Source organism: Bicyclus anynana, chromosome 11 (assembly GCF_947172395.1).
Source record: "Bicyclus anynana chromosome 11, ilBicAnyn1.1, whole genome shotgun sequence".
In the NCBI taxonomy this organism is placed as follows: domain Eukaryota; kingdom Metazoa; phylum Arthropoda; class Insecta; order Lepidoptera; family Nymphalidae; genus Bicyclus; species Bicyclus anynana.
The window spans coordinates 15151505-15175696 of NC_069093.1; the positions used below are offsets into that span (position 1 = coordinate 15151505).

Genomic DNA, 24192 nt, shown 5'->3' on the forward strand with positions numbered 1-24192 from the left:
ACAACCCGATTCCTATCGGCTAACCTTTTAAAAACCTACGAGTTTTACGGACATTAATAATAATTTAACGTACTTAGCCAAACACATAAACAGTTTACCTACTAAAAAATTCAGTCTTCGCTACTGGTGGCTAGCACCACGACACGAATAACCAGTTATAGGAATCGAACCCACAGCGGTGGATGCAGGGTTACTACGGAGTACCCACTGCACCACACGGTCGTCTCATTACATGATCGACGTGTGTAGCATGCATTACACGCACACCCGTTGAACGAGTTTTGTGTTTATCGCCACCAGTCATAGTGCGCGGGCGCCGGTGTCGGTCGTGTTATTTTAGCATCCAAAATGGCGTCTCGATCGGTCAGCCGGTGTTTCAACATCACCACGCGGAACTATAGCTCGAAACCAGACAAAAATATAGCTTTCCTTGGCCTTGGCAACATGGGTGGATTCATGGCTGCCAATCTTGTTAAAAAGGTATTATTATCACTGATAATTATATGCAAATTCATACCAAATTCTTTACACTTACCCGGTAAGTCTGACTCAAATAATGTTAACAATTTGTTATTAATTAGGTATGTATTTATATAACTATTACGTATTTATATCGATATTCGATAAAAGAAATACAACGTGTTTAGACATCGATAGAGACTGCTTATTAGCGGTTTAATAATAATTTTCTGTCGTCGGACCACTTAGTGAGAGGTCAACCACCACTGCGTTATCCGGTTGACTTTCCAACACCATGGGACCAACGTTGATCAGCTTTTCAGACTATGTGCCCCGCCCATTGCTACTTCAACTTGTCGGTGACTTTGGGTCTTTTGCAGATCTCCTCATTATCTCCTCCTCTCTGAATCGATCAGAGATCCGCTGGATGCAGGCGGCTCAAAATCGTGGTATTTGGATTTGGAAGTCAGTTGTTAATTGCACAAATAAGTAGGTACCTACCTACCTACATTAAGCACAAAGTAGACAACTTAGTTAGCGTAGAAAACCTTGATGCTTCTGACTTATAAGAGCAGAGTATTGTACAAAATTCCTCCTCCTATTACCTGTAGATACCCTCTAAAGCAGAATATAGCGTTGGTTGTTTGCAGGTTAATTGTAAGCAGCATGGCGGTGGTAAACAGTATTAACGAAAAATATTTGGACAATATACAAATGGGCTGGCTACATAGCTCAAAATGACCGTAGCTTGTATTATGTATACCTATTAAAAGCTTAATATACGTCATGCCTAAGATAAATAAATACATAATAAATATTCACATGCTGGAAAACATCCATGGTCATCACGCAAACATTTTTTCAGCCGTGGGAATCGAACTCACGGTCTTGGACGTAGGCCGGCCCATTGCGCCATTCGCCTTTCAAAGTAGGTACCTACCTAGATACATATCTGGATGAGCCCTGTGACAGATCCAAGATATTTACTGTGCCTGTGAAAAAAAACTATATTCGTTGAGGATAGTACAGATTTGATCTGAGTTCTGACCCCTGAGTTACGTCCATTTAGCTGGTCCTTTCTTTCAAACTAATATGGTCTGTGGTTCTTGAAAGAAAGAAGAATATTTAATAGCCTTCAGGTCTCAAATTCAAGATCTGTGGAAAATCTCTGGGCTATTGACGTGGATCTCTTGTAGTTAAGGCCAAATACAATCTCCTTAAACAACTTGCAAACAAATAAAAATTTGCTCTTGAATAAACATAGCGTCGAGTAAATATTATAATAAATAGCTTTAATGGTATTCAGATAGTGCTCTAGGTTTTATAGATAAGGTCACGAGTGTGATAGTGCTATTGATCTTACATTATGTTATCAAACTTACTTGATATTGTGTTACGTGAACTCTTATACGAATACTAATACGAATACGAATACTAGAGGAAAACCCTCTTTTATTTTTCTTTTGTCGCTGGGAAATGAATTTACTGTCTAACTGTACTGAAAAAACATACGTCATGGACTACTGTTGATATAGATAAACAAACTTTATGCCATAAAAAACAACACTAGTAAAATGTAGCAATTCTCGCAATCTGTTATTCTATCGTAAAAAGTTGTGAGATCCATGTAATACCAAGTCGATTACTTTATTATGTCTGTAATTAAGGGATCTTCTGTTTCAAGTTATTACGTAATTAGCTAACCTAACAACATCTTAAAGTGACCATATTAATATTAAAATTCTTTTATATTTTTAATAAATAGATTGACTTGCCCCCAGATTTATTTATTAGGTTCATTTATAATCACTTACACTAACTAAAATAATAAAATTTAAGTAAATTATAAATCAAAATAAGTGTAGTAATTATTTACAAATATACACACATTATTTACAAATATAAAAAAATGAGAGGAAGAAAGATTCTTAAAGTTAATCATTATTTAGATTAAATACACTCTACGTAGAATCAATATGGCAAAATCTGATGGAAAATAAAACTAATTTACCTCCTCATGCATTTAATTGCATAAAGATGAACCATTGGAGGAATCGAACAAAATAATAAAGTAAATCTAAACTTCAGTTAAATAAGAAGTTGTTCCGTAGATAGCTAAAAATGATAAAAGGGTTTAACTCAAGCACATGACTCGACTGGTGACAGAAGGGCTGGCTCTTTTTTTTCGCAAAGGATCTTCCTGGCTGTCTAACGCGGAAGTCAGTATTCTTGCCACCATTCAACGTGGGCATGATTTGTATAGTTATTACGATAAGTTAGCCTATGTTCCTAGCCTAGAGCACATGTGCCGGAGTGTGTTTTGGTTTGAGACTCATCTGTTCTTGATCATTCTTGAGATTGTTTATGCATTGAACTATAATTATAACTCCGTTGCTACTCTGGGAAAGTTATACAGTGTCAGACGAGGGGGGGGGGGGGGGGTGCCAGCAGTTTTAGTTTCTCTTAGTGGCAACACTAAGAGAAATTATAATACTGGCACACCCCAATATGTTGGCTGACTTGGCTATCGATTTCGACCAAGGTCATTAGGACTAGTTACACCCCGATGATAATGTTCCTTAATGACTACTTTCTTGTGTTGATAATGACCAAGCTTTTCATGCTCTCCGAGGCACGGGGAGTAGCATTGCCAACTGACCAACTCCAGGCTGAAAATTTTTACTAAAAATTCTAAGGAGAAAAAAGAGCCGTCGGTTTCAAAACTCTTAACCGAGGTCTGAGTCTCTTATAGAAACTTCTTCTAGTCATCAGGTCGACTTTAACAGAGTGTGGCCTTTTTATTATTATTAACAAGCTTACGAAATTCACTGTAAGACAGTTGCCGCTAATTTTAAATTATTATTGGTTTAGCTTGGTGTGCTTAAGTGGTCATGAGATAGTTTTCGCCCGAACACAGATTCCTGCTGCAAAGCACCTACCTACACCACTACAAAAATGGAGTCATCATTATCAACCCATATTCGGCTCACTGCTGAGCGCGAGCCTCCTCTCAGAATAAGAGGGGTTAGGCCAAATAGTCCCTAACGCAGGCCCAATGCGAATCAAATCCCAATCCAAAAATTGGCAGACTACACAAGCAGTGAATTAAGAAAATTCTCAGGTATGCAGGTTTCCTCATGATGTTTTTCTTTCATCGTTTGAGACACGTGATATTTTAATTTATTAAAATGCACATAACTGAAAAGTTGGAGGTGCATGCCCCGGAGCGAATTCGAACCTACACCCTCCGAAATCGGAGGCAGAGGCCCATTATCATGGTTCAAAAGCTACAAAAATCTGGTACTGGTGACGAAATAATGAGTTTTTACCGTTTGTTTCATCTAAAATACAGATTATACAAACAAAGCGATGAAGCAATCGAGTTTCAATAAAGCAATGTAAGGGACCCTAAACTCTTTGAGCCATTTAACCCCACTATTGGTCGTATTTAAAATTGAAATCCGTACAATTGATGCAAAGATTATGGTAAATTATGCAGATGGCCGCTTTCCACGCAAACGTTTAGGTTCGAAACGCAATGAAAAACACATTGTATTTGTATTATTGTATGAAAAAGCAATTTATTAGGGTTTTGTGGATCGTACCATTCGTATTTTAATATAATAATGACATTACGTTTTTAACCGATTGCCATAAAGATGGTACCGATTCGACGGGATTTCAAGGAAATGTTTTTTGAGCGTAGGTATGTTTCGATATGTGTGTATTCTTTGATACGTTTTATAACCTAAACTTTATCAATCATATTCCATATTTGAGCGGGCAGTTTTGTCTTGGTTGTGGAAGTGCATCAGTCATGGGTCTTTCATTCATCGTTACACGCCCCTCGGCACGTGCGGAACATCGGGAGTGTTACGAACGAAGTTGCCAAGCTATAATATAAAGCGTGTAATAAATAATGCGGGTAAGTTTATGCATGTGGTGCCATCTAGTTTGTGTGTTCCGTGGTTCATAAAAAATGACGAGATTCATGAGCAACTAAAGATGGAAACTGTCTATGAAGAGATTGACAGAGTCTCGTAACAGTATAAAACACGACTAATGAATCATCCAAATGTTCTGGCTTCTAAATTGAACCACAGGACATATCAGAGCAAGCTTAAAAGGAAGCACATTATTTAGACATATTATTATAAAAAAAAAACAATGAGGGGATGTTCTCACTGGGGAATACACTCGAAAAGCGAAGTTATAGTTTGGATCGTGCCGCGATGCAAGAACCAGCTCATGACTAAGGGCCCCGTATGGGTTCGAAACTAGTCGGGCATACTCCGACGTAATATAACGTGAGTTTTAGCCGTGTTTCATAATCAATTAATATGAATAACACTCACGATAGTTTAAATTCTAAAAAAAGAACATATTATCTGCTTATAGTTCTTATTGATCGCAGATAAACCCAGAAAAAAAAAATCTAGTTCGCAGCACGAGAAATAAAGCTGTTTCTTCTTTGTAGGGCTTCAACGTCCGCGGCTACGACCCTTCGAAGGAGGCGCTGACAGCCGCAGCGAAGGATGGCGTCAGCGGCGCCAGCTCCATCGCGGCGGCGGTGGACGGCGTCGACGTGGTAGTGTCCATCCTGCCCAGCAACAAGGTGGTGTTGGACGCGTACCTTGGCGACGACGGGGTTGTCAAACATGTGAGTTATACCCACAGATTAATCAATAATAGGTAGATGGAGCGCACGGAAGACGACGGTGTCGTACCCGTCACAAATACTAAATTCAAAAACAAATACATTCTCGAGTCAGTGCGACACGAAGCGTTGCGTCAGTAATTTTCAATATTATTTAAGATTGACTGGATTGGCAAAATAAATAAGATTATAAAATTTCAAAATCTATTAAAAATCATTCATCGGAATTAGATGAAAATTCATACGGTTTTAGCTTTCTTACATTGAATGTGACATTTTTTAATAAATGAACTATAAATATAAACGCAAAAATAACAAAGATATTAGTAATTTTGTTTGACCCCCCATACAAATCTAACGATCATTATGGACCTACGTCGTCATTAAATCGTACCATTTTGTATGGGGCGTTTTTCAGGGATCCGCGGCAGCGCCGCAAATCTGACCCTTTAAAGCCGTCTTTGAGCCCTGTAGCTTCGAAAGTAATGATCGCAGATACCCTGTTACTTTTACAAAATTGCTTTACTATTAGCATAGTCCTAATTTATATACAATTTAAAAAACTGTTACCATCCCTATTGACTAGTAAATGGGGATATTATTTCTCATTGCCGATTAGAAAAAAAAAATTATACTTTATACTTAGACGGTTTAAGGTCTGGATCCTTAAAACCTGCTACCTCCCAAAGCCACCGCGGTCCAAACTCCATAATTAGCTGTAGGAGCATGTGCTGATAAACTTTCAGCTTTATATAACATGACTAATTGACTAAGGTCTAGAGTTCACGGACTCTCCGTCTATTACCATTACATCTAAAGACAAATGGACTTGCTAGATCTTCTTCCCACTTTTATCGCGATTTTAGGTATAGGAGTAATGTCACAATATTTGGTTTTGAAAAACTTCAACAAGAAAAGCCAACGCGAAAGAGACCTTAGCAAATAAAATAGTCCATATTTTCCTAACGCAATAAGAAATGAAAATTATTTTTATAAAAAGCACCGAGTTTTCTTCATACGAAGCTACGCTCGCCTTAAGTGAAATGGTAAAATAGAATTCAAGAAAAAGTTGAATGTGTAAAAAGGGGCCCAGTTCGTTACAAACACGTTGGGATAGTTTTTTGTTATCCTATCCTACTAATATTATAAACGCCAAAGTTTGTATTTGTTTGGATGTTTGTTACTCTTTAACGCCGCTACTATACTGAACCGAACTGAAAATTTTAAGTAGAGATAGATTATAGTCTGGATTAACACATAGAACACAGGCTACTTTTTATCGCGGAAAAATCCATGGGTCCCGAGGGATTTGTGAAAAATTAAACTCCACGCGGAACGATATGAATATTAAGTCCTATTATAACCTTCCCTGAAATATATGCATTAAAACAAGGAGTTTTTGTAAATAATCTAGATCCCCGAGGAATTCTAGGATAAAAAGCCCTTAGCTCAATAACCTCCTCCATATTCCAGAGCGAGTCCAATTAAAATCAGTTAAGCTATTCCAGAGATTGTCCCGGACAAACAGACAGGCAAAAATTTTTAAAAGATTTTTTTAGTGTCGTTAACTAAAAACACACTTGAGAAATACAGTTACTCATATACTCGTATATGTTTATACTAGCTGACGCCGCGCGGTTCCATCCGCGTAGTTCCCGTTCCCGTAGGAATACGGGGATAATATAGTCTATGGCCTTCCTCGATAAAAGGGCTATGTAACACTGAAATATTTTTTCAAATCAGATAAGTAGTTCCTGAGATTAGCGCGTTCAAGTAAACAGACAACCAAACTCTTCATCTTTATAATATTAGTATAAATTGATCAGAAATCACAATAGTCGTACATATTGCCAGTATGTCGTCTTTTTCCTAACTTAGCTACAAAACTGCCGTGTGCTTAGCTTTCTATAGGCTTCTGATGAAAAGAGATTTTAGTACGCCCCGCCGTTAGCTAAGTCGGAGACAAGAAAAACAATTTGTACGAGCGATGTCGAGAAATATTTACGTCAAAGTTTACACTTAAATCTTTGCCTGCGCTACTTTAAGTTTGATAAGTTCTATTTTATATTTTGGGGGTGATTTTAAGATGTTCTGTCGTAAGAAGCTAAGGGTTGGTGCATATCAAGCGAGGTGGTATCATTAAATTTTAATTTTTTTTTTGTTATTGACGATAACTTAGCCTATACTAACCAAAAGATAATTTATTAATAGGGGAGCCGAAGAGGGGATTTTTGCAGTTACTCGAGCGCGGCAGATGAACATAAGAGACTATACTTTGCTCGTTGTTGAGTATCTCCACAATGAGCTTTTATTGGTGGGTAGATTTAGGCAAACAAAAAACAAAGTAACTTTAAAAATACTCATCCAGCAAGTCAGATAAGGATAACTTGGATTAGTTGAGACCTAAAAGGTGTGCATTTCGAAAATGATTTGACCGTAACGTAATGGAATGGGAGGGTTCCAAAGTTACCTATAAAATAAAAAAATAAAACCCTTAAGTATATTTCAGTATCCGAGCCACAAGCGCGGTTAATTTTTAAGTTATTTTGAATGAAATAATCTCATAAATAATCGCTCATAATTTCTGATAATTTCAGTAAACCGAAGTGATCAAAATTGCCTTTAAAGTCTACATTTTTTTTCGCAACGCTGAAAGCGAAAAAAGTATATAACCATTTCCTATCATTTAATTTATCAAATCTAATAGGCCAGTACGCTTTAGTAACTGCAAATTTAGCATCCCGGGCTCCCCTTCTATATGTAGGTAATCGATAATGAAATTATCACCGTGCAAGTATGATTTTATAAGAATATGAACTAAGAAATTACTTTTAAATAAGAAGTTTATTTTTAGAATTCATTATTCTTAGGGATTTGTATTATATTGGAAAATTAAATCACTGATTCTTTATAATTATTATCTTTTCTTAGTCTGGGATCAGACATTTTTTTGGGAAGATTTAATAAAGGTTAAATTTTGACGGCCTCCGTGGCGCAGTGGTATGCGCGGTGGATTTACGAAACGGAGGTCCTGGGTTCAAAACCGGCTGGGCTGATTGAGATTTTCTTAATTGGTCCAGGTCTGGCTGGTGCTGTGGCTAGTTACCACCCTACCGACAAAGACGTACCGCCAAGTGATTTCGCGTTGCGGTACGATGTTGTGTAGAAACCGAAAGGACTGTGGATTTCATCATACTCTTAACAAGTTAGCCCGTTTCCATTTTAGATTGCCACATACTTCCACACATTTATAAATTATCGCCTTTATAATATTAGTGTGATCTGTGTGTGTGTGTATTAATGTAATAATATTGCAGTAATTAATCAATAGAGAGCCGTGATAGCACAGTGAATATGACCTCTGCCTCCGATTCTGGAGGGTGTGGGTTCGAATCCGGTCCGGGGCATGCACCTCCAACTTTTCAGTTGTGTGCATGACAATGAGAGGGGTTAGGCCAACTGAAAAGTTGGCCTAAACCCTCTCATTCTGTAAGGAGACTCGAGCTCAGCAGTGAGCCGAATATGGGTTGATAATGATGATGATGATGATGATGATGAATTAATCAATTCTGTGGTACTTATATTTGTTTGTTAATTTCCAGGCGCCCAAAGGATCTCTTCTAATAGACTCGAGTACTGTGGACCCCAACGTGCCAAAACAGATATTCCCCGTAGCCAGCGACAGTGGGGTCGCCTTCATCGATGCTCCGGTGTCAGGAGGTAATACCTACCATTTTTGGTCACTTATAACAGTACTAGCTGACGCCGCGCAGTTTCACCCGCGTGGTTCCCGTTCACGTAGGAATATTGGGATAATATATAGCTTATAGCCTTCCTCGATAAATGGGCTATCTAACACTGAAGGAATTTTTCAAATCGGACCAGTAGTTCCTGAGATTAGCGCGTTTAAACAAACAAACTCTTCAGCTTTACAATATTAGTATAGATTTTTTAAGCTTAAAATAACAAACAAACAAACTCTTCAGCTTTATAATATTAGTATAGATTTTTTAAGCTTAAAAAATCTATACTAATATTATAAAGCTGAAGAGTTTGTTTGTTTGTTCGTCAAATATAACATGAACGCTTAAATAATTAGCAGCGTTTTACCTGAAATAAAACGCATATTAAAATACTTACCTCACTGGAAGCTTTTATATTGAGAGTAGCATTTCCGTTTCCGTCGATTTCATACCAGTTTTCGTACTTTTATTGACGTCACGTCTGGCTATGTGGCGCCACCTGGCGGTGTCGGGCTCGGGAAGTTTCGTAAATCGCTGAGCGCGACTTTAGCTCATTGGCTCAATATATCACCAGGCAGGAATTACTTAAAGCTTCCAGTGAGGTAAGTATTTTAATATGCGTTTTATTTCAGGTAAAACGCTGCTATTAAGATATTGACCGTAACTGGAAGCTTTTATATTGAGAGCCTGTTTGTTTTCGCCTGGTGACGCCACATTATGGTATTATTTCGCCAATGTGATTATTAAAATAAAACTTTTTATAACAATGTTATCTCTAATTCGATTAGGCTTTATTTAGAGAACAAGCTAGTAACGAAGTTTGACTTACTGTGTCTGTGCATAATACAATATTCCATTTTGTTGGAATGTTGCAAAAATACATGTCTACGGTACAATGGTAGCCAGTAATAAGTATCTATTGTCTGTGGATATTATTTATTCAAACTGTCAACTCTTTGACATTCAAGTGTCATAATATGTCATCAGCCATTTACTATATTTTACAAATATTAATAAATAGAAAAGTTAGCAGTGCTTAACGTGTTTTCGTTCATCTCGCGACTCCAACTCTCAACACATTCAAAAATAAATCAATGAACTAAAAACATACCATACATTTTTTGGATTGGAGTTCAATACTTTTAATTTTAGGGATTTCATCATATAATTTATATTCACACTAAATTATTTAGGAAAAACACTGCTGACCGATATAGTCGTTATAAAGATTTCTTACGTGACGTTCACTCATTCTGCTATAACCATATGCGAGGCGGTTTTTTAAAAAAAAATATTACAAAGAAATTTATATTAATTCTTACTGCATTTAGTCGTAGTGGATAGTTATTTTATTTAATAATGAAATAGACTTATTATTTCCTAAAGAAAAATTATGATAGTGATTATTTTATTTACAAATAATTTCCAGCCAGAGTAAATACTTCTATCGGTTTTTGAGCCAAATTGCGGCCACAATTAAATAAAATCATCAGATTTTATACTATGTTATCCCTATAATAAGTAATGTTAGGTCATATACACGCCTTTCAGAGTGTACCTACAAAAATATAACTATTGAAAAAATAACTTATTAAGAAGTTACTGACATTCCAAACTGGTGGCATGGAATTTTTAGGCTTTCTTAACAATTTCGCATGAATTTAAGGATATGCTTTACAAAGTTATTGATTTCTTAAGTAGGTTACTTGAAGATTCAAGAAACTTAAACTGGGTCAGTTCTTAGACATTAGGTCATATAATGTACTAAAACTTTTACTTTTAGACAAACACTACACAAGCCGATTTTTAAATTTTGACAGGAAATTAAAAATAATTTCAGGTTTTCCCATATTTCTTGAAGACTACCTCTAACAGTTTTGTAACTGCTAAGTCCGTTGTCGTGATTATAATAAATTTGTCTTCATTCTATAGAATTATCGGTACTGCTAGCACTCGGAATCTGAGATCCAAATGACATAAGACTTACTCTTATCAAGGCTATTAAATATATTCCTGTCAACCGATTCTGATGATTCTCTGAGAATCAGTGTAAGTGGTGGCGATACCATAAAGCAAGTGGGAAATTCCCTATACACACTGTACACATCGTATAAAACAACTTGAGCGTAAGTTACATCTCGGCATATGTATAAGTAATCATGGACTACGTGTACCTTATTTAATGAGTCAGATCAGAATAGATCAGTCACCGACATACCCTATTTCACAATCACTTTTTCTATGCTACAGTAATGAAAGCGCCAAGTATGGAAGATGGCGATGTTGTATAACAAGTGATTTGCATGCTTGTTGTTCCTGCCGCGTATACTATTGTGTACTGTTGTGAACTTAGTGATAGTCTAATTAAGGTTACTAGACATAAAGATTTTGCAATTTTAACTGTTATATTCTATATTTAAACTCATTTCTCTTTTCCTCCGTAATATGTAACGGCAGTCATTTTGTCCAATTGAATGTTGCTTAGGAGGTGAGCTTGATTCTAGGGGCATATACTAGAGGTGAGTCGTACTCGCTAAAACGCGTACTGAGTGTTACGAGTACGAGTACGCCGAGAGACGCGCTCCAAAGACTAGCTCCACGAGTATTTAGAAGTACGAGCCATTAGGACCTGTAGAATAGATACGTACTCCTAAATACTCAGTGGCCAGCGATTTTACGTCATATTATCTGATACTAAGCGTACATTAATTTCAAACGAGTTTTACGTAGTCATTTGGACTAGTGGTATGTACGCAAGGTACAAATAAATTGAATCCTGAGTTCGATCCCGGGTAACAGAAAATCGTTTTTGTCTTTTTATTTTGTTTTTTTCAATTGGTTTCTTCAACTATTTTTGGTTTTTGTAATCCACAAAAAAAAGAAAAAAAATTGCAAACAAAAATATTTCAGTCATTAATTTCAAAATTTCAATTTAATTTTATTATTTAGTTATTTCTTTTAATATTACCTCATGATACTGTCGGGTTACATTAACTTGTTACTTTAGCGGATAAATAATCATACTAAAACAAATAAACATTATGTTTTTAAAATAAGGATTAAAATCAGGGACTCCAAATATTGGAGTATTAAGTGTATACTGCGTTAAAAAATCGGTCTTATGTTTGATAAGGTAAAGACAATTTTTCATCGGCAATGGGACGTCACTCACACATTCTTAAACGAACGCGTCCGGGAACGCGTCTCGGCGATGTTTTGTCTGTTGGAGTATGAAGTGTTTATTGCGTTGAAAAACCGGTCTTAAGTCTAGACAACAAAGTCTATTTTCTTTCGGCATTGATAGAAGTCTCTCACTCACACATTACTAATCGAACGCGTCTCTGAACACGTCCCGTATTGGTTGGACCGTTAGAGTATTTGCGAGTATTGGACTCGCACTCTGTTGACGTCTTGCGCTCCTCGGTACTCGGTACTCGGTACTTCTAAATACGCTTAATACGTGTATAAGTCCCTGCTCCGTACTCGTACGCCATACGTCTTCCAACAAACCTAGTGTTAAGACCTGCTCCAGTATATACGCCTCACCTCTAGCATATACGAGTAGTATGACATACATTTTCTTTTTATTGGAATGCAGTAGCTATTCCTCTCGTGACCATGAATACCTCAGAGGGTGAATGTTTAGTAACGCTGCCCAAGCGTGGTCAAAGGCGTCTGCTACTAACAAAAACACTGGCTGAGGGTGTCAGTGAAGTAGGTAGCTAGCAGTCTGATTATATTAAACAAGGTCATTCATTCATTCAATGGTAACGGGCAAATTTTCGATATAGTCTACATCTACGCTTCGTATTATTTCCTTAGTAAATGATAAAATTGTCGATTCTTAATTCTACATATCTCTTACAAAACATTCTGTGAATTCGATAGCATTGAGAAAGTATTTGAGAAAGAGACATGCATAGTTCAAATGACAAGGAAGTAATGTCCAACAATTCCCTGTATACAAAACGTAGGAAGCACCTTTGGGATTTTATTACATACACATGCAAGTAGGCTTGTGTCTATTCTTCAAACTGAGTTTTTGATGCTGTGCGTATTTAGCAAGTGGAAATGAGGTTAAATATTGGTCCGGCTTCAGTATTAACAACAGAGCATGGTGCTTTTATGATCCTTTGTATTTCATTAAGTAGACAATTGTTGATATTTCTTTCAAAACAGGAGTGTGGAACGACGTTCCATATAGATTAAGAAAAACACGAGGTTATTCGAGAGAACGGTAGGAGATAACCTCTGTACGTTTCTGGTGCCACCATTTTCTCCCATTGAAAAAAGTGGTGAAAAAGGTGGCTAAAAAGACCGCTTGAAATGAAGTCTATCTCAAAATACTTTAGGTTTTCTGGATGCATTAAACTTTAAAGCATACATAATACCCTTGATGGGCCTCGAGCCCCTGAAAAAGAATTCATTTAGAATCCTTTGTTTTAATAGAAATTTTTATGTTACCGCTTATGCGTTTTTCTACATTTGCTAGGTGACGGAGGGTATCATAATATGTTTTACCTTTTCGTTTGTTTCTAAGTTTTATGAAACCTGAAGTATGGTTATAAATTTTGCAAATAATAAACTGTATACATCCAGTAATACCTTTAGAAAACTTTGATGTATTCGGAAAAATAAGTTTCCTGCCTTTAACCTCTATACCAAAATGTACATGATGTTTTAATCTGACGCTTTCGTTCATCAGATTTTTACGCCATTGTTACGAAGTAATTAATTCACCCATTGGTTACAAATCTAGTAGGTTTTCACTATTTTGGTCTTTATTATCAACCTATATCAATAGGAAAAATATCATTTACCTACTGTGGGATATTCACGAGTAAGCAATAAATGTCATTTTTACATAGAAACTAAATTTTGTATATGTCAACTAGCAAACGTAAAAGATAGTGAGTCAGCCTGCAAGGGCTTTAGGACATTAGTCTCTTGTACATTGCTGATAAACACCCCGCGAGAGTGGATTATAATGATCATACAAGCAAGGCGGCGCAAGTGTTCCAAGCGATGGAATCTTAACATTTTTCATGCATTCCCCTCGCGAGGGGTGGCGATCACACACACGACATCGACACGGGTATTTGAATAATTTATATAGATAGATAAGATATTCGTATCCATACATCGTTGATAAACACCCCGCGAGGGTGGATTGTATTGATCATGCAAGCAAGGCTGTGCATGAACGTGTGCGCATTACAGATATGTATATTCCGTGTTGTATGTTCCACGCGATGGAACATTACTCTTCATGCATACGCCCGCGATGGTGGCGATCAAGGACACCGGTATTTGAATAATTTATATAAAGAGATAAACACCCCGCGAGGGTGGGTTGTAATTATCATGCAAGCATGACTGTGCATGAGCGTTTGCGCATTGTATGTATATTCCGTGTTGTGTGTTCTACGTGATGAAATTTCAACACTATTCTTGCCTTGCCCTTGCGAGGGGCGGCGATCCTCAGTATTTGACTGGAAATACGTCTAGGAATTGTAACACTTTCTATAACCTCGTCCCCATGAGGGGCGGTAATCTATTAGTCCGGTATTTGACTGTGCAAATACGTCTAGGAATATCTAAACTTTCTATACCTTACTCAGTAAGTTGGTTTTGCAAATACGTCCAGGAACGTTAAAAAACTGTGTATACCTTGCCCCCGCGAGGGGCGGTAATCTATTAGACCTATATTTGACTGCAAATGTGTCCAGCGACGTTAACAGTGTCTACGCCTTGCCCCTGCGTGGGGTGGCGATTTATAAGGCCAGTAATTTACATCCAATCAAAATTTCTGTGCTAAATTCTGGCGGGATTTGTGAACCTTTTTTCAATGCCGGTTTGAATTGAAGTAACAATATGGTTGAGTAACTTCCAAAAACTCTTTTTCTAACTTGTCTTCGAGCATTCGTAATTTATGTACTCCTTTGAAACGAAAGCCACTGGCCACGCGTTCGTTTTGTAGTATATATGTTAGACAACAGTCTATTGCTAGAACGTTCACTTTGGTTTCTGAGTTCACATTTTTAGGAAGCCCGCTGGGCCCCGCCACTTTTAATACTATTTTAACTGTTGAAAAATCACTACAAAGAAAATATTATTATATACATGCAAGTACGAAAACATTTGCAAAAAAGCAAGACTTTCAAACACATGAAGTAGTGATCCGAACGGAAAAACCGTTAAAATAATGATCACGTACTATTTTCAAATGAAATTTGAAATTTTACATAATTTAACGTTAATTACATTAACGTTGTATGTAACAACGTAATAAAATATAAAGTACTCACAGCGAATTCACTTCACTTATTACACTTTATCTTGCAATGTCGGGTACCAACTGATTGCAAGATGTTGCTTCGACGGTAAACAAAACGCCAATGAGCTAAAGTCGCGCTCAGCGATTTACGAAACTTCCCGAGCCCGACACCGCCAGGTGGCGCCACATAGCCAGACGTGACGTCAATAAAAGTACGAAAACTGGTATGAAATCGACGGAAACGGAAATGCTACTCTCAATATAAAAGCTTCCAGTTACGGTCAATATTTTAATGGGATGTTTAAATTTCTGTATTGGTGGTACTAGGTAATACAAGGAGAGCATCTTATTGCCATAGTGATACAGTTTTCATCATCGGAATGTACATGTAAATATGATATGAATGTCAAGGATAATACCACTTACGTACAATCGTAAATATACCTAGTGTTATCTTCTATCTTATTAAATCCAATCGCAAACAACGTTATCTAACAAAATGTCATGAAAAATACATTTGATAAGATACCTACCTGCTATAGTATATTTAAGACACCTCGCGCACTAGGGGACCACGACCACCATTAAACGTTGGCCGTGGTCGCAAAATCTATATTTGTGGCAATAACCACGACCACGACCACGATGATGACGACGACCACTACTTTGACCACAATAAATACCACTATAATTACCACCATTAAATTAAATTATGACATAACTTGATGTTTCAAAAGTGCTTGTAAACTAAGCCTAATTCAAATAAATGAATTTTAATTTGATTTGATTTGAGCACGACCACGACCGGTCAAGAATTGGCAAATTGTCGGGCTAATGCAGTTATTATTTATTTATTTATATACATGACATGTGCCCAGAGAAACATTACAGTTTCCCAATTCGTTTCTCGAGCAATCAGGAATAATAATTACGACAATAAAACTTAAATTACAAAATGAATATTTAGCAAACAAAATAAATTAAAAATAATAAATACAAATTCAAACAAATTAAAAATTAAGAATAAATTAAAAAATAATAAATTCTAATTGTATCAAATTAAAAATTAAGAATAAATTAATATAAACCAATTCAAATACATTAAAATTATAGCACTGACGGTGTCGCATTTGCCGTCACAAAACTGCGATGTTCATAATATTATGATTTTTTAGTTCTGGTCGTGGTCGTGGCCGTTTTGTGGACGAGGTCCCTTATAAAGCAGCTACAACAAACCCTTTGTGCTGCTGCGCGCGATGCCCTATCTCTCCACACAATGCTATACTTACGCAAATAAACATGTCGCCCGTACTAGTCTTTTGACTCGTGCTCAAAACTTACAATACAGGAAGCGGTGAGCAGGACGAGTGCCATGAAATGCGGCAAGACGAATAACTGGCCACACGACGTCTCTGCCCACTTCCGCCTTCCCTCGCTACTTACCACGCTACTGGTGTAGGGTGTGGTCGTTATAAGTAAACTGTACTTTTAAATACATAATAAATAGCAGACGCCCGCGATTTACTCCGCGTGGAATTCAGTTTTCACAAATCCCGTGGGAAAAATGTTTTTTTCCGGAATGAAAAGTTAACCCAGAGTAAAATCTATTTCGATTCTAAATGTCGACCAAATCGCTTCATTAGTAGCGGCGTTAAAGAGTAACAAACAGCCATACGAACTTTCGCGTTTATAATTTTAGTCGAATAATCAGTATTTACGTTAATATTAAAGGATTTAATGCGTTGCTTACATTGAGTACAATAGGGTGTAGAATAAAATACATGTATGATAAAAATTAAACTTGTTTGCCATACCTACAGTAAAATCTATTAATCCGCGCGTACCACTGCGCCCTCCGTGGCGCAGTGGTACGCGCGGTGGATTAACAAAACGGAGGTCCTGGATTTGATCCTCGGCTGGGCCGATTGAGATTACAAAGCAAAGACGTACCGCCAAGCGATTTAGCGTTCCGGTACGATGTCGTGTAGACACCGTGTGTGGATTTTCATCCTCCTCCTAACAAGTTAGCCCGCTTCCATCTTAGACTGCATCATCACTTACCAGGTGAGATTGTAGTCAAGGGCTAACTTGTAAAGAATAAAAAAAAACTAAAAGAAAAACTCGAGCCAGTGATGATGTACTAGAATTCGAACGATACCACCCCAAATATCTCTATTTTCCAATTTTTTGACCATTTATGAAAGTATTATCTTTCTCTTTCAGGTGTGATGGGCGCACAAAACGCCACATTAGCATTTATGGTCGGAGGTCGCAAAGAAGACTTCGACAGATCAGTGCCAATGCTCAAAGCAATGGGCGCCAAGCAGTTTCATTGTGGAGCGAGCGGCGCCGGCCAAGTCGCCAAGCTCAGTAATAACATGCTCATGGGCATTACTGGCATGGCGACCGCAGAGTGTATGAATATGGGTATTAAGTAAGTTCATTTTCTATATTTTTCATTAAGCATTATGTATGCTTTATACATTAGTCTATAGTCTGGTAAATTCGTTGATAACACTCCCATGATAAGGTGGAAAGACTTGTGAAATCGTTTTTCATTCATCGCTACACTCCCCTGCCCCGCGCGCAACATCGGGAGTGTTACGAACGAAGTTGCCAGATATAGAATTACGAATAGCATTTTTATTGGCAAACTTTGACAAGCTAGATACTGAGCTTGAATTTATTTTTTTGTCGTGTCGCTGTTAGCTGAGTCCTAGAAGATTACTTACACTGTAGCATTGGTTGCCAAGTATTATTAATGAATCTGGAAACTTAATATGGAACTATAATGATAATTTATATTCATGTAGATTCATATATGATACTCGTAAATTCCTAAAAATGTAAATCGTAATGTAAAAGCAGCTTTCAATATTTCACGGTTATCTTGTTATGTATTTAATCTATGTTTAAATTAATGCAAGTTGACGATCTAGTTTATAAATTATTGATATATTTGAAATTAAATCTTATCATTTACTGGTTGTTAGCCCAAATAAATTAATAAAAAAAACTATACCCAGTCAAAATAATGAATATACAAGATGTATACAATATATCAGTAATAGTTACCCAGTCAAAATAATGAACATACAAGATGTATACAATATATCACATCAGTTATACCAAGTCAACACAATGAATACGCAAGATGTATACAATATATCACATCAGTTATACAAAGTCAACACAATGAATACGCAAGATGTATACAATATATCACATCAGTTATACCAAGTCAACACAATGAATACGCAAGATGTATACAATATATCACATCAGTTATACCAAGTCAACACAATGAATACGCAAGATGTATACAATATATCACATCAGTTATACCAAGTCAACACAATGAATACGCAAGATGTATACAATATATCACATCAGTTATACCAAGTCAACACAATGAATACGCAAGATGTATACAATTTTAAATAGTTAATACGCAATAATATGTGTACATCGGTTTAAATAATGATCAACAAATAACATTCCTTATATTATCCTCAGAGTAATTTCATATAGACGTTCTAAGAAAATCTTAAGCTCACTAGTTTTATTTGAAACTGCCTTTTAAACATCCAAGTGAAGTAGCGGTCGTGCGGCATACATACAAATTGTAAGATCAACGTTACTTTTAATACAATTTGATGCTGTAGAAACTTTCCAATTATCATCTAGCGACGATCCTAACAAAGTCCCTTTGTTATTAGTCTACGTGACTGTATTTCTGTCTCATTGCAAAACTGATGGAGGAATTAACAATAATGAGACGCTATAAAGGCAATGATGGGAATTTAGATGACATTTCGGCGCAAAGGAACCGAGTATGCTCATATCGAAGTTTGAAATTCTTGGTAGTACAGTTGGGAGCATTTCGAAACTTGTTGCATTTATGACATGCTTAAACTTTTATATTCAAACTATTCTGAGACTTCTATTTGGCTTTGGATTTAGTGGTAAGGTAGACCAATCATATTTTTCTACGTTAACCTAAAACCGCTAACAGAAATAGTGCAATCTCTTTGCGTTGTGACGAAAAAGATGCGACTGGAAAACTCCACCACTATTTGTCTACATTTTGGCTATTTCTCTTCACTTGGTCGCACGTTATACATACAGGCATCGATCGTAGATCGTTAGATGGGCCTCAAAGCGTCGCGGAATTGTTATTCGTTTCGCACATCGCTCGTAACATATTTCTCTTTATTCATGTTAAGGCTTGTGTTTTTACACTTCCAAAATGAACACGAAGGCATAACTAAAGGATTAAAATGAAAAAACAAAATAGTAAATATTTTTTAAGTCCACGTCCACTCGCAGCATGCGCTTGTTACGTAGGTACTAAGTTAAGAAGTTAAGCGTGCACCTCTTTGGGTAATGACAAAATTGTGCGATATCGATACATACAGGGGGTAGATTCACTTTAGGGTTTGATCACTTGGCCCCTGTTTTTGTAAACATGATCAATGATCATGCTGCTTAGTAAGTCGTCTCGTCAAACGTCAAAGTCAATGTCAAAATTCATTTATTTCAATTAGGCTTACTTTACAAACACTTTCGAAGTGTCAGGTAATAATATTATAAGATAATGGTGATAATAATTAGACAAAAACTTATAATTAATGTTACGAGGGTTCCAGGGTTCTTGAATAATAAAACCTTATTGAAATATTAGAATTATTCGGTGTCTAATGTTGCTCTATTAATAATTATATTGTAAAAATATAATATTGTGGGTAGGTCGTAATTACACGCATTAATATAAAATAACTTAAACATACAACGTAAATAGCAGCTAATGTCTTCATAAACGTTTGTTGCAAATGCTACTGCTGCCTAGTTTCATATAAATAAACGGTGTAAATGGCTCTTATGGCTTATTTTAATAACATTAAACGACTAACCTACTTACTTAGATACCTACTTGTAAAAGTATAATTGTATATTTTGTATATTATGAAAACGGTTATAAATACTTTGTAAGCTTATGACATAAAAATGCTACAAAAAATAAAACATTTCTTAATAGCCGAACGAAAGGTTTATTAATATCTTGGTGTTGAAGATTTTTTCTATATAACAAGACCGTTCATTAAATCGTCTATCAGATCAATAAGCGTTGATTTAATACGAGTTAATTCAAATTATCTGCATGTACTTTCACTTTTGTACTGTGTGTTGTTTAATCCAAAATCTCCTGTGTATCTGAAGGAGAAATTTACGTTTCAGGGAGTGCAGTCTGAACTGAGACAGTGTCGATTACTAACTCTATGTTTACCCGTGCATAAGACGAAATTTTATAAACATTCTTTCGTTGTGTTCAGTTATGGAATGCTCTCCCTTTAAACATACGGCAATCAAAGACACTGGACATTTTTAAAAATGCCGTAAAGTCTCATTATCTGGTGCAGTAAAGACGATCTGTATATATTATTTCTTTTCAATATAAGGTATTTATTAGTATATTTTGATATGTATTTTACTCATTATTGTAGGTATTTGTGTAATATTGTTTATGTATTAGGATGTAAATTATTTGTATGTATGTGTATTACTAATACTATGGTTATTTTTGTTTTACGCCACCTGCTGATGTCCTTAAGTTTTCCTACACCGAAGGTTGCCTGGAAGAAATCGCTACTTAGCGATAAGGCCGCCTTTTGTATGCTGATCTCTTCCTAATTTGTTTTTTATTTCACTTGTTTTTGTCTTTGTGGTGTGCAAATAAAGTATATTTATCTTTATCTTAAATAGTAGATTAGTAACAATTTTAATACTAGTACAGCTTTTTATGACAAAGTCCAACTGGAAAAGCATTACCGCTATGCGTATTTCTAACGCCAATGTATGTATGTTGCCGGTGTAATTACAGGCATTTAGGCTTAACATCGATGCCTCAGGTTGATGCACAAAGGGCGATACTTTTAAGACCCTTGCATATCTTGCAAAATCACCTGCGTTGTTCTCGTGCCAGTGAGAATAAGGGGATAAATATAGCCTGTGACACTCAACTTGCCTTTCTATTGGTAAAAGAATTTTTAAAAACGGATTAGTTGATCCAGAGTTTATGCCCTACAAAACCACAAACTTTACCTCTTTATTATATTAGTACTTAACACTAGCGTTTCCACTTCAGGTGGGTCATTTCTTAGTCCACCCCTAATATAACATGATGCAATGCATAATCGCATCGAGAGAGATTGCTTACGCATTAGTATGGATATGTGCAACGCACAAATATAAGATAAAGATATATGAACAAGACAAACATGTTTTTCTTGTTGATATTATGAAATGTTGTTAGTTCTAAGTATGTAATAACAATAAGTTTTATGATAGCATATAGTAAACACTTTACATATAGCCTCTTACTATGACCCGCAAAACTGCACGTAATATAAAATGGGTGTGGCTAAGTCATGAATACGGTCGTGTATTGCACGTGAATACGCTCGGTCGCATTCATTCTTTTATGTTCCCGGTATTTCACTCGGTCGTATGGTGTTTTATTGGTATCATACGATTGCTTGTCAAAAAGTCTTTCGAACTAAATATATTCCGCAAAATAAATCATATTGTACATGTGGCTGTGTCAAAGACACGGCCCTCTGTTGTGCGTGAATACGGTCGGTCACATTCATTTTTTACGTTCACGACACTGTCGTGAACGTAAAACATCGTCTGGTGTTTTATTAGTATTAATCGATAGATTTTCAGAAACTCCATCCGACTGTTTATTTTGAAAAATAGAGCATAGTCCGTTTGTGTCAAGGATATGGCCGTGTTTTGTACGTGAATACGCTCAGCCGCATCTCATTCTTTTACGTTCACGACACTGTTTCAATCGATCGTCTGGTGTTTTATTATTATCAATCGATTGATTTTCAGAAACTCCATCCTACTGTTTATTTTGGAAAATAGAGGATAGTGTGCGTTTGATTGTGTCAAGGATACGGCCGTGTGTTGTGCGTGAATAAGCTCAGCCACATTCATTCTTTTACGTTCATGACACTGTTTCACTCGATCGTATGGTGTTTTATTAGTATCATTCGATTGCTTTCAAAATCACTTTCCAATTCTGTACTTCGTAAATTATGGCATAGTGCGTTATTCGTATCTACTACGGTTACTTCGGATCGAGTCAAGAGTTTTCGGATTTATACCGGAAAGAGCCTTAGCATTACATTACCAATTTGGATGTTTCAATAGAAAAATCATTTTGTATTATGTTTTAATCAAAAAGAAAAGGGTTCGGCCACGTTCATACATTCCAGAGCTCAGACATAGAAATGGAACCATCCAATCATATTTATATGTAAATGTAAGGATAGGGCTTTTATTAAGCGCCTGGTTGCCCGTCCCTTCAGATTGTTCTAAATTTACTGCTACTGGCTACTGTGTCTCAAAAGATAATTTTTGTTATGTTCTTTGTTAGTAAAATATTTTTTTTTTTTAAGAAATAATTTATATAGGTACGTAGTACGAGCATCTAGTTTGCAGATCTATACTTCTATACTAATATATAAAACTAAAGAGTTTGTTTGTTTGTTTGTTTGATTGAACGCGCTAATCTCAGGAACTACTGGTCCGATTTGAAAAAATCTTTCGGTGTTAGATAGCCCATTTATCGTGAAAGGCTATAGGCTATATGTTATACCCGTACTAATACGGGACAACGCGGACCACGCGGGTAAACCGTGAGGCGTCAGTATTTAATATGTCTGAAATATCAGTACGCCAGGTCTAAAACGCGGAAAAAGGACTGAATTCGAAAATTCTTTTAATTTGAAAATTTACCTGTTTTTCCCTGATAGTCATCATGATCTGATGATGGGATCCTGACCATATCCAAGGAACTCCCTGCTATGAATGAATATGCTTAATGTCCTCGGTTTAACTAGTGGTGGGAGGACCTTGCATGGAATATACATTACAAAAATATCATTACCATTGTTTCAGAATGGGCTTAGACCCGCAAGTGTTGCTGGACGTGCTCAACAACTCGTCAGCCCGCTCGTGGTCTACCGAGGTGTACTGCCCCGTGCCCGGCCTGGTGCCCACGGCGCCGTCCAGCAGGGAGTACGAGAATGGGTTCAAGAACGAACTCATGGTTAAGGTAATGGTTGAACTGTTTTTAACTATTCCTCTGTGGTAGATTTTATATCTGTATATAATTTTTGGACCCACGACATATTTGTGGAGACAAAATGACGAATGACGGAACCGGAAATATTGTTTGCCAATAATGTCATTTTGTCTTCACGAGATTATATTATGTCGTGGATCGCTCGTTATGCTTTCAAGGCTTTCAAGGCAAGGTTTATCTGCAGATAGGTATAACAAAAATAAATGGTGGATGAAGGAACCATAGGTCATCACTGGCAACACGCACTGTTCGAAGACTTTTGTCTTCAGGCACTGAGGAATATCGGACGAAAAGATGTCGGGTAGTTTCCCGAATGCAGCCCAGCCTAGTTGTATTCGGCGGTTCACCTCTTTCTCGAAACTGGATCTACCTAACTAGATCATATGTCCTAGGTATATGTATTAGCTCCCTTAGGTATGTCCATCATATTATGTACAAATATTTTCTACTTGTGGAAATCGAATTTATTAGACACCAATGACCTCTCATGCCATGATATTCATGAGATACAATGAACATTTCCAGGATTTGGAGCTAGCCAGCAGCATGGCGCTGGGGATCCGCTCGCCCATCCCTCTCGGCGCCGTGGCCACGCAGCTGTACCGCATCGTGCAGTCGCGCGGGTACGGACAGAAGGACTTCTCCTTTATATACCAACTGTTGAAGAACGAGAAGAAGTAGAATAAAATTATACAAACATTTTCTTGATTTTCATTTTTAATGTGCTATCAGTTTGAAGGCGGTGCTAAACCGGTGTTGTGTTAATATAAGCCGTTTAAGAATTACATGAAAGAACACTGTCTGTAAAACCTAAATCTTTATGATATTCTTATATGGCTTTAATTAATACATCATTGGACTAGCACCACCTTCAAACTGATCATCAATTAGAATATAATAT

The 24192-nt window shown here is 36.7% G+C and overlaps 1 protein-coding gene across 1 annotated transcript; it reads left to right on the forward strand.

The window, feature by feature from the left end:
- Window positions 1-293: 293 nt before the first annotated feature.
- On the forward strand, window positions 294-23992 carry LOC112043769 (NAD-dependent L-serine dehydrogenase). Its single transcript, XM_024079330.2, has 6 exons — window positions 294-480; window positions 4937-5119; window positions 8719-8836; window positions 17360-17570; window positions 23105-23261; window positions 23817-23992. Exons 1-6 carry the CDS (start codon window positions 349-351, stop codon window positions 23970-23972), a joined length of 957 nt encoding a protein of 318 aa, XP_023935098.1. The 5' UTR covers window positions 294-348; the 3' UTR covers window positions 23973-23992.
- The last annotated feature ends 200 nt before the right edge of the window (window positions 23993-24192 follow it).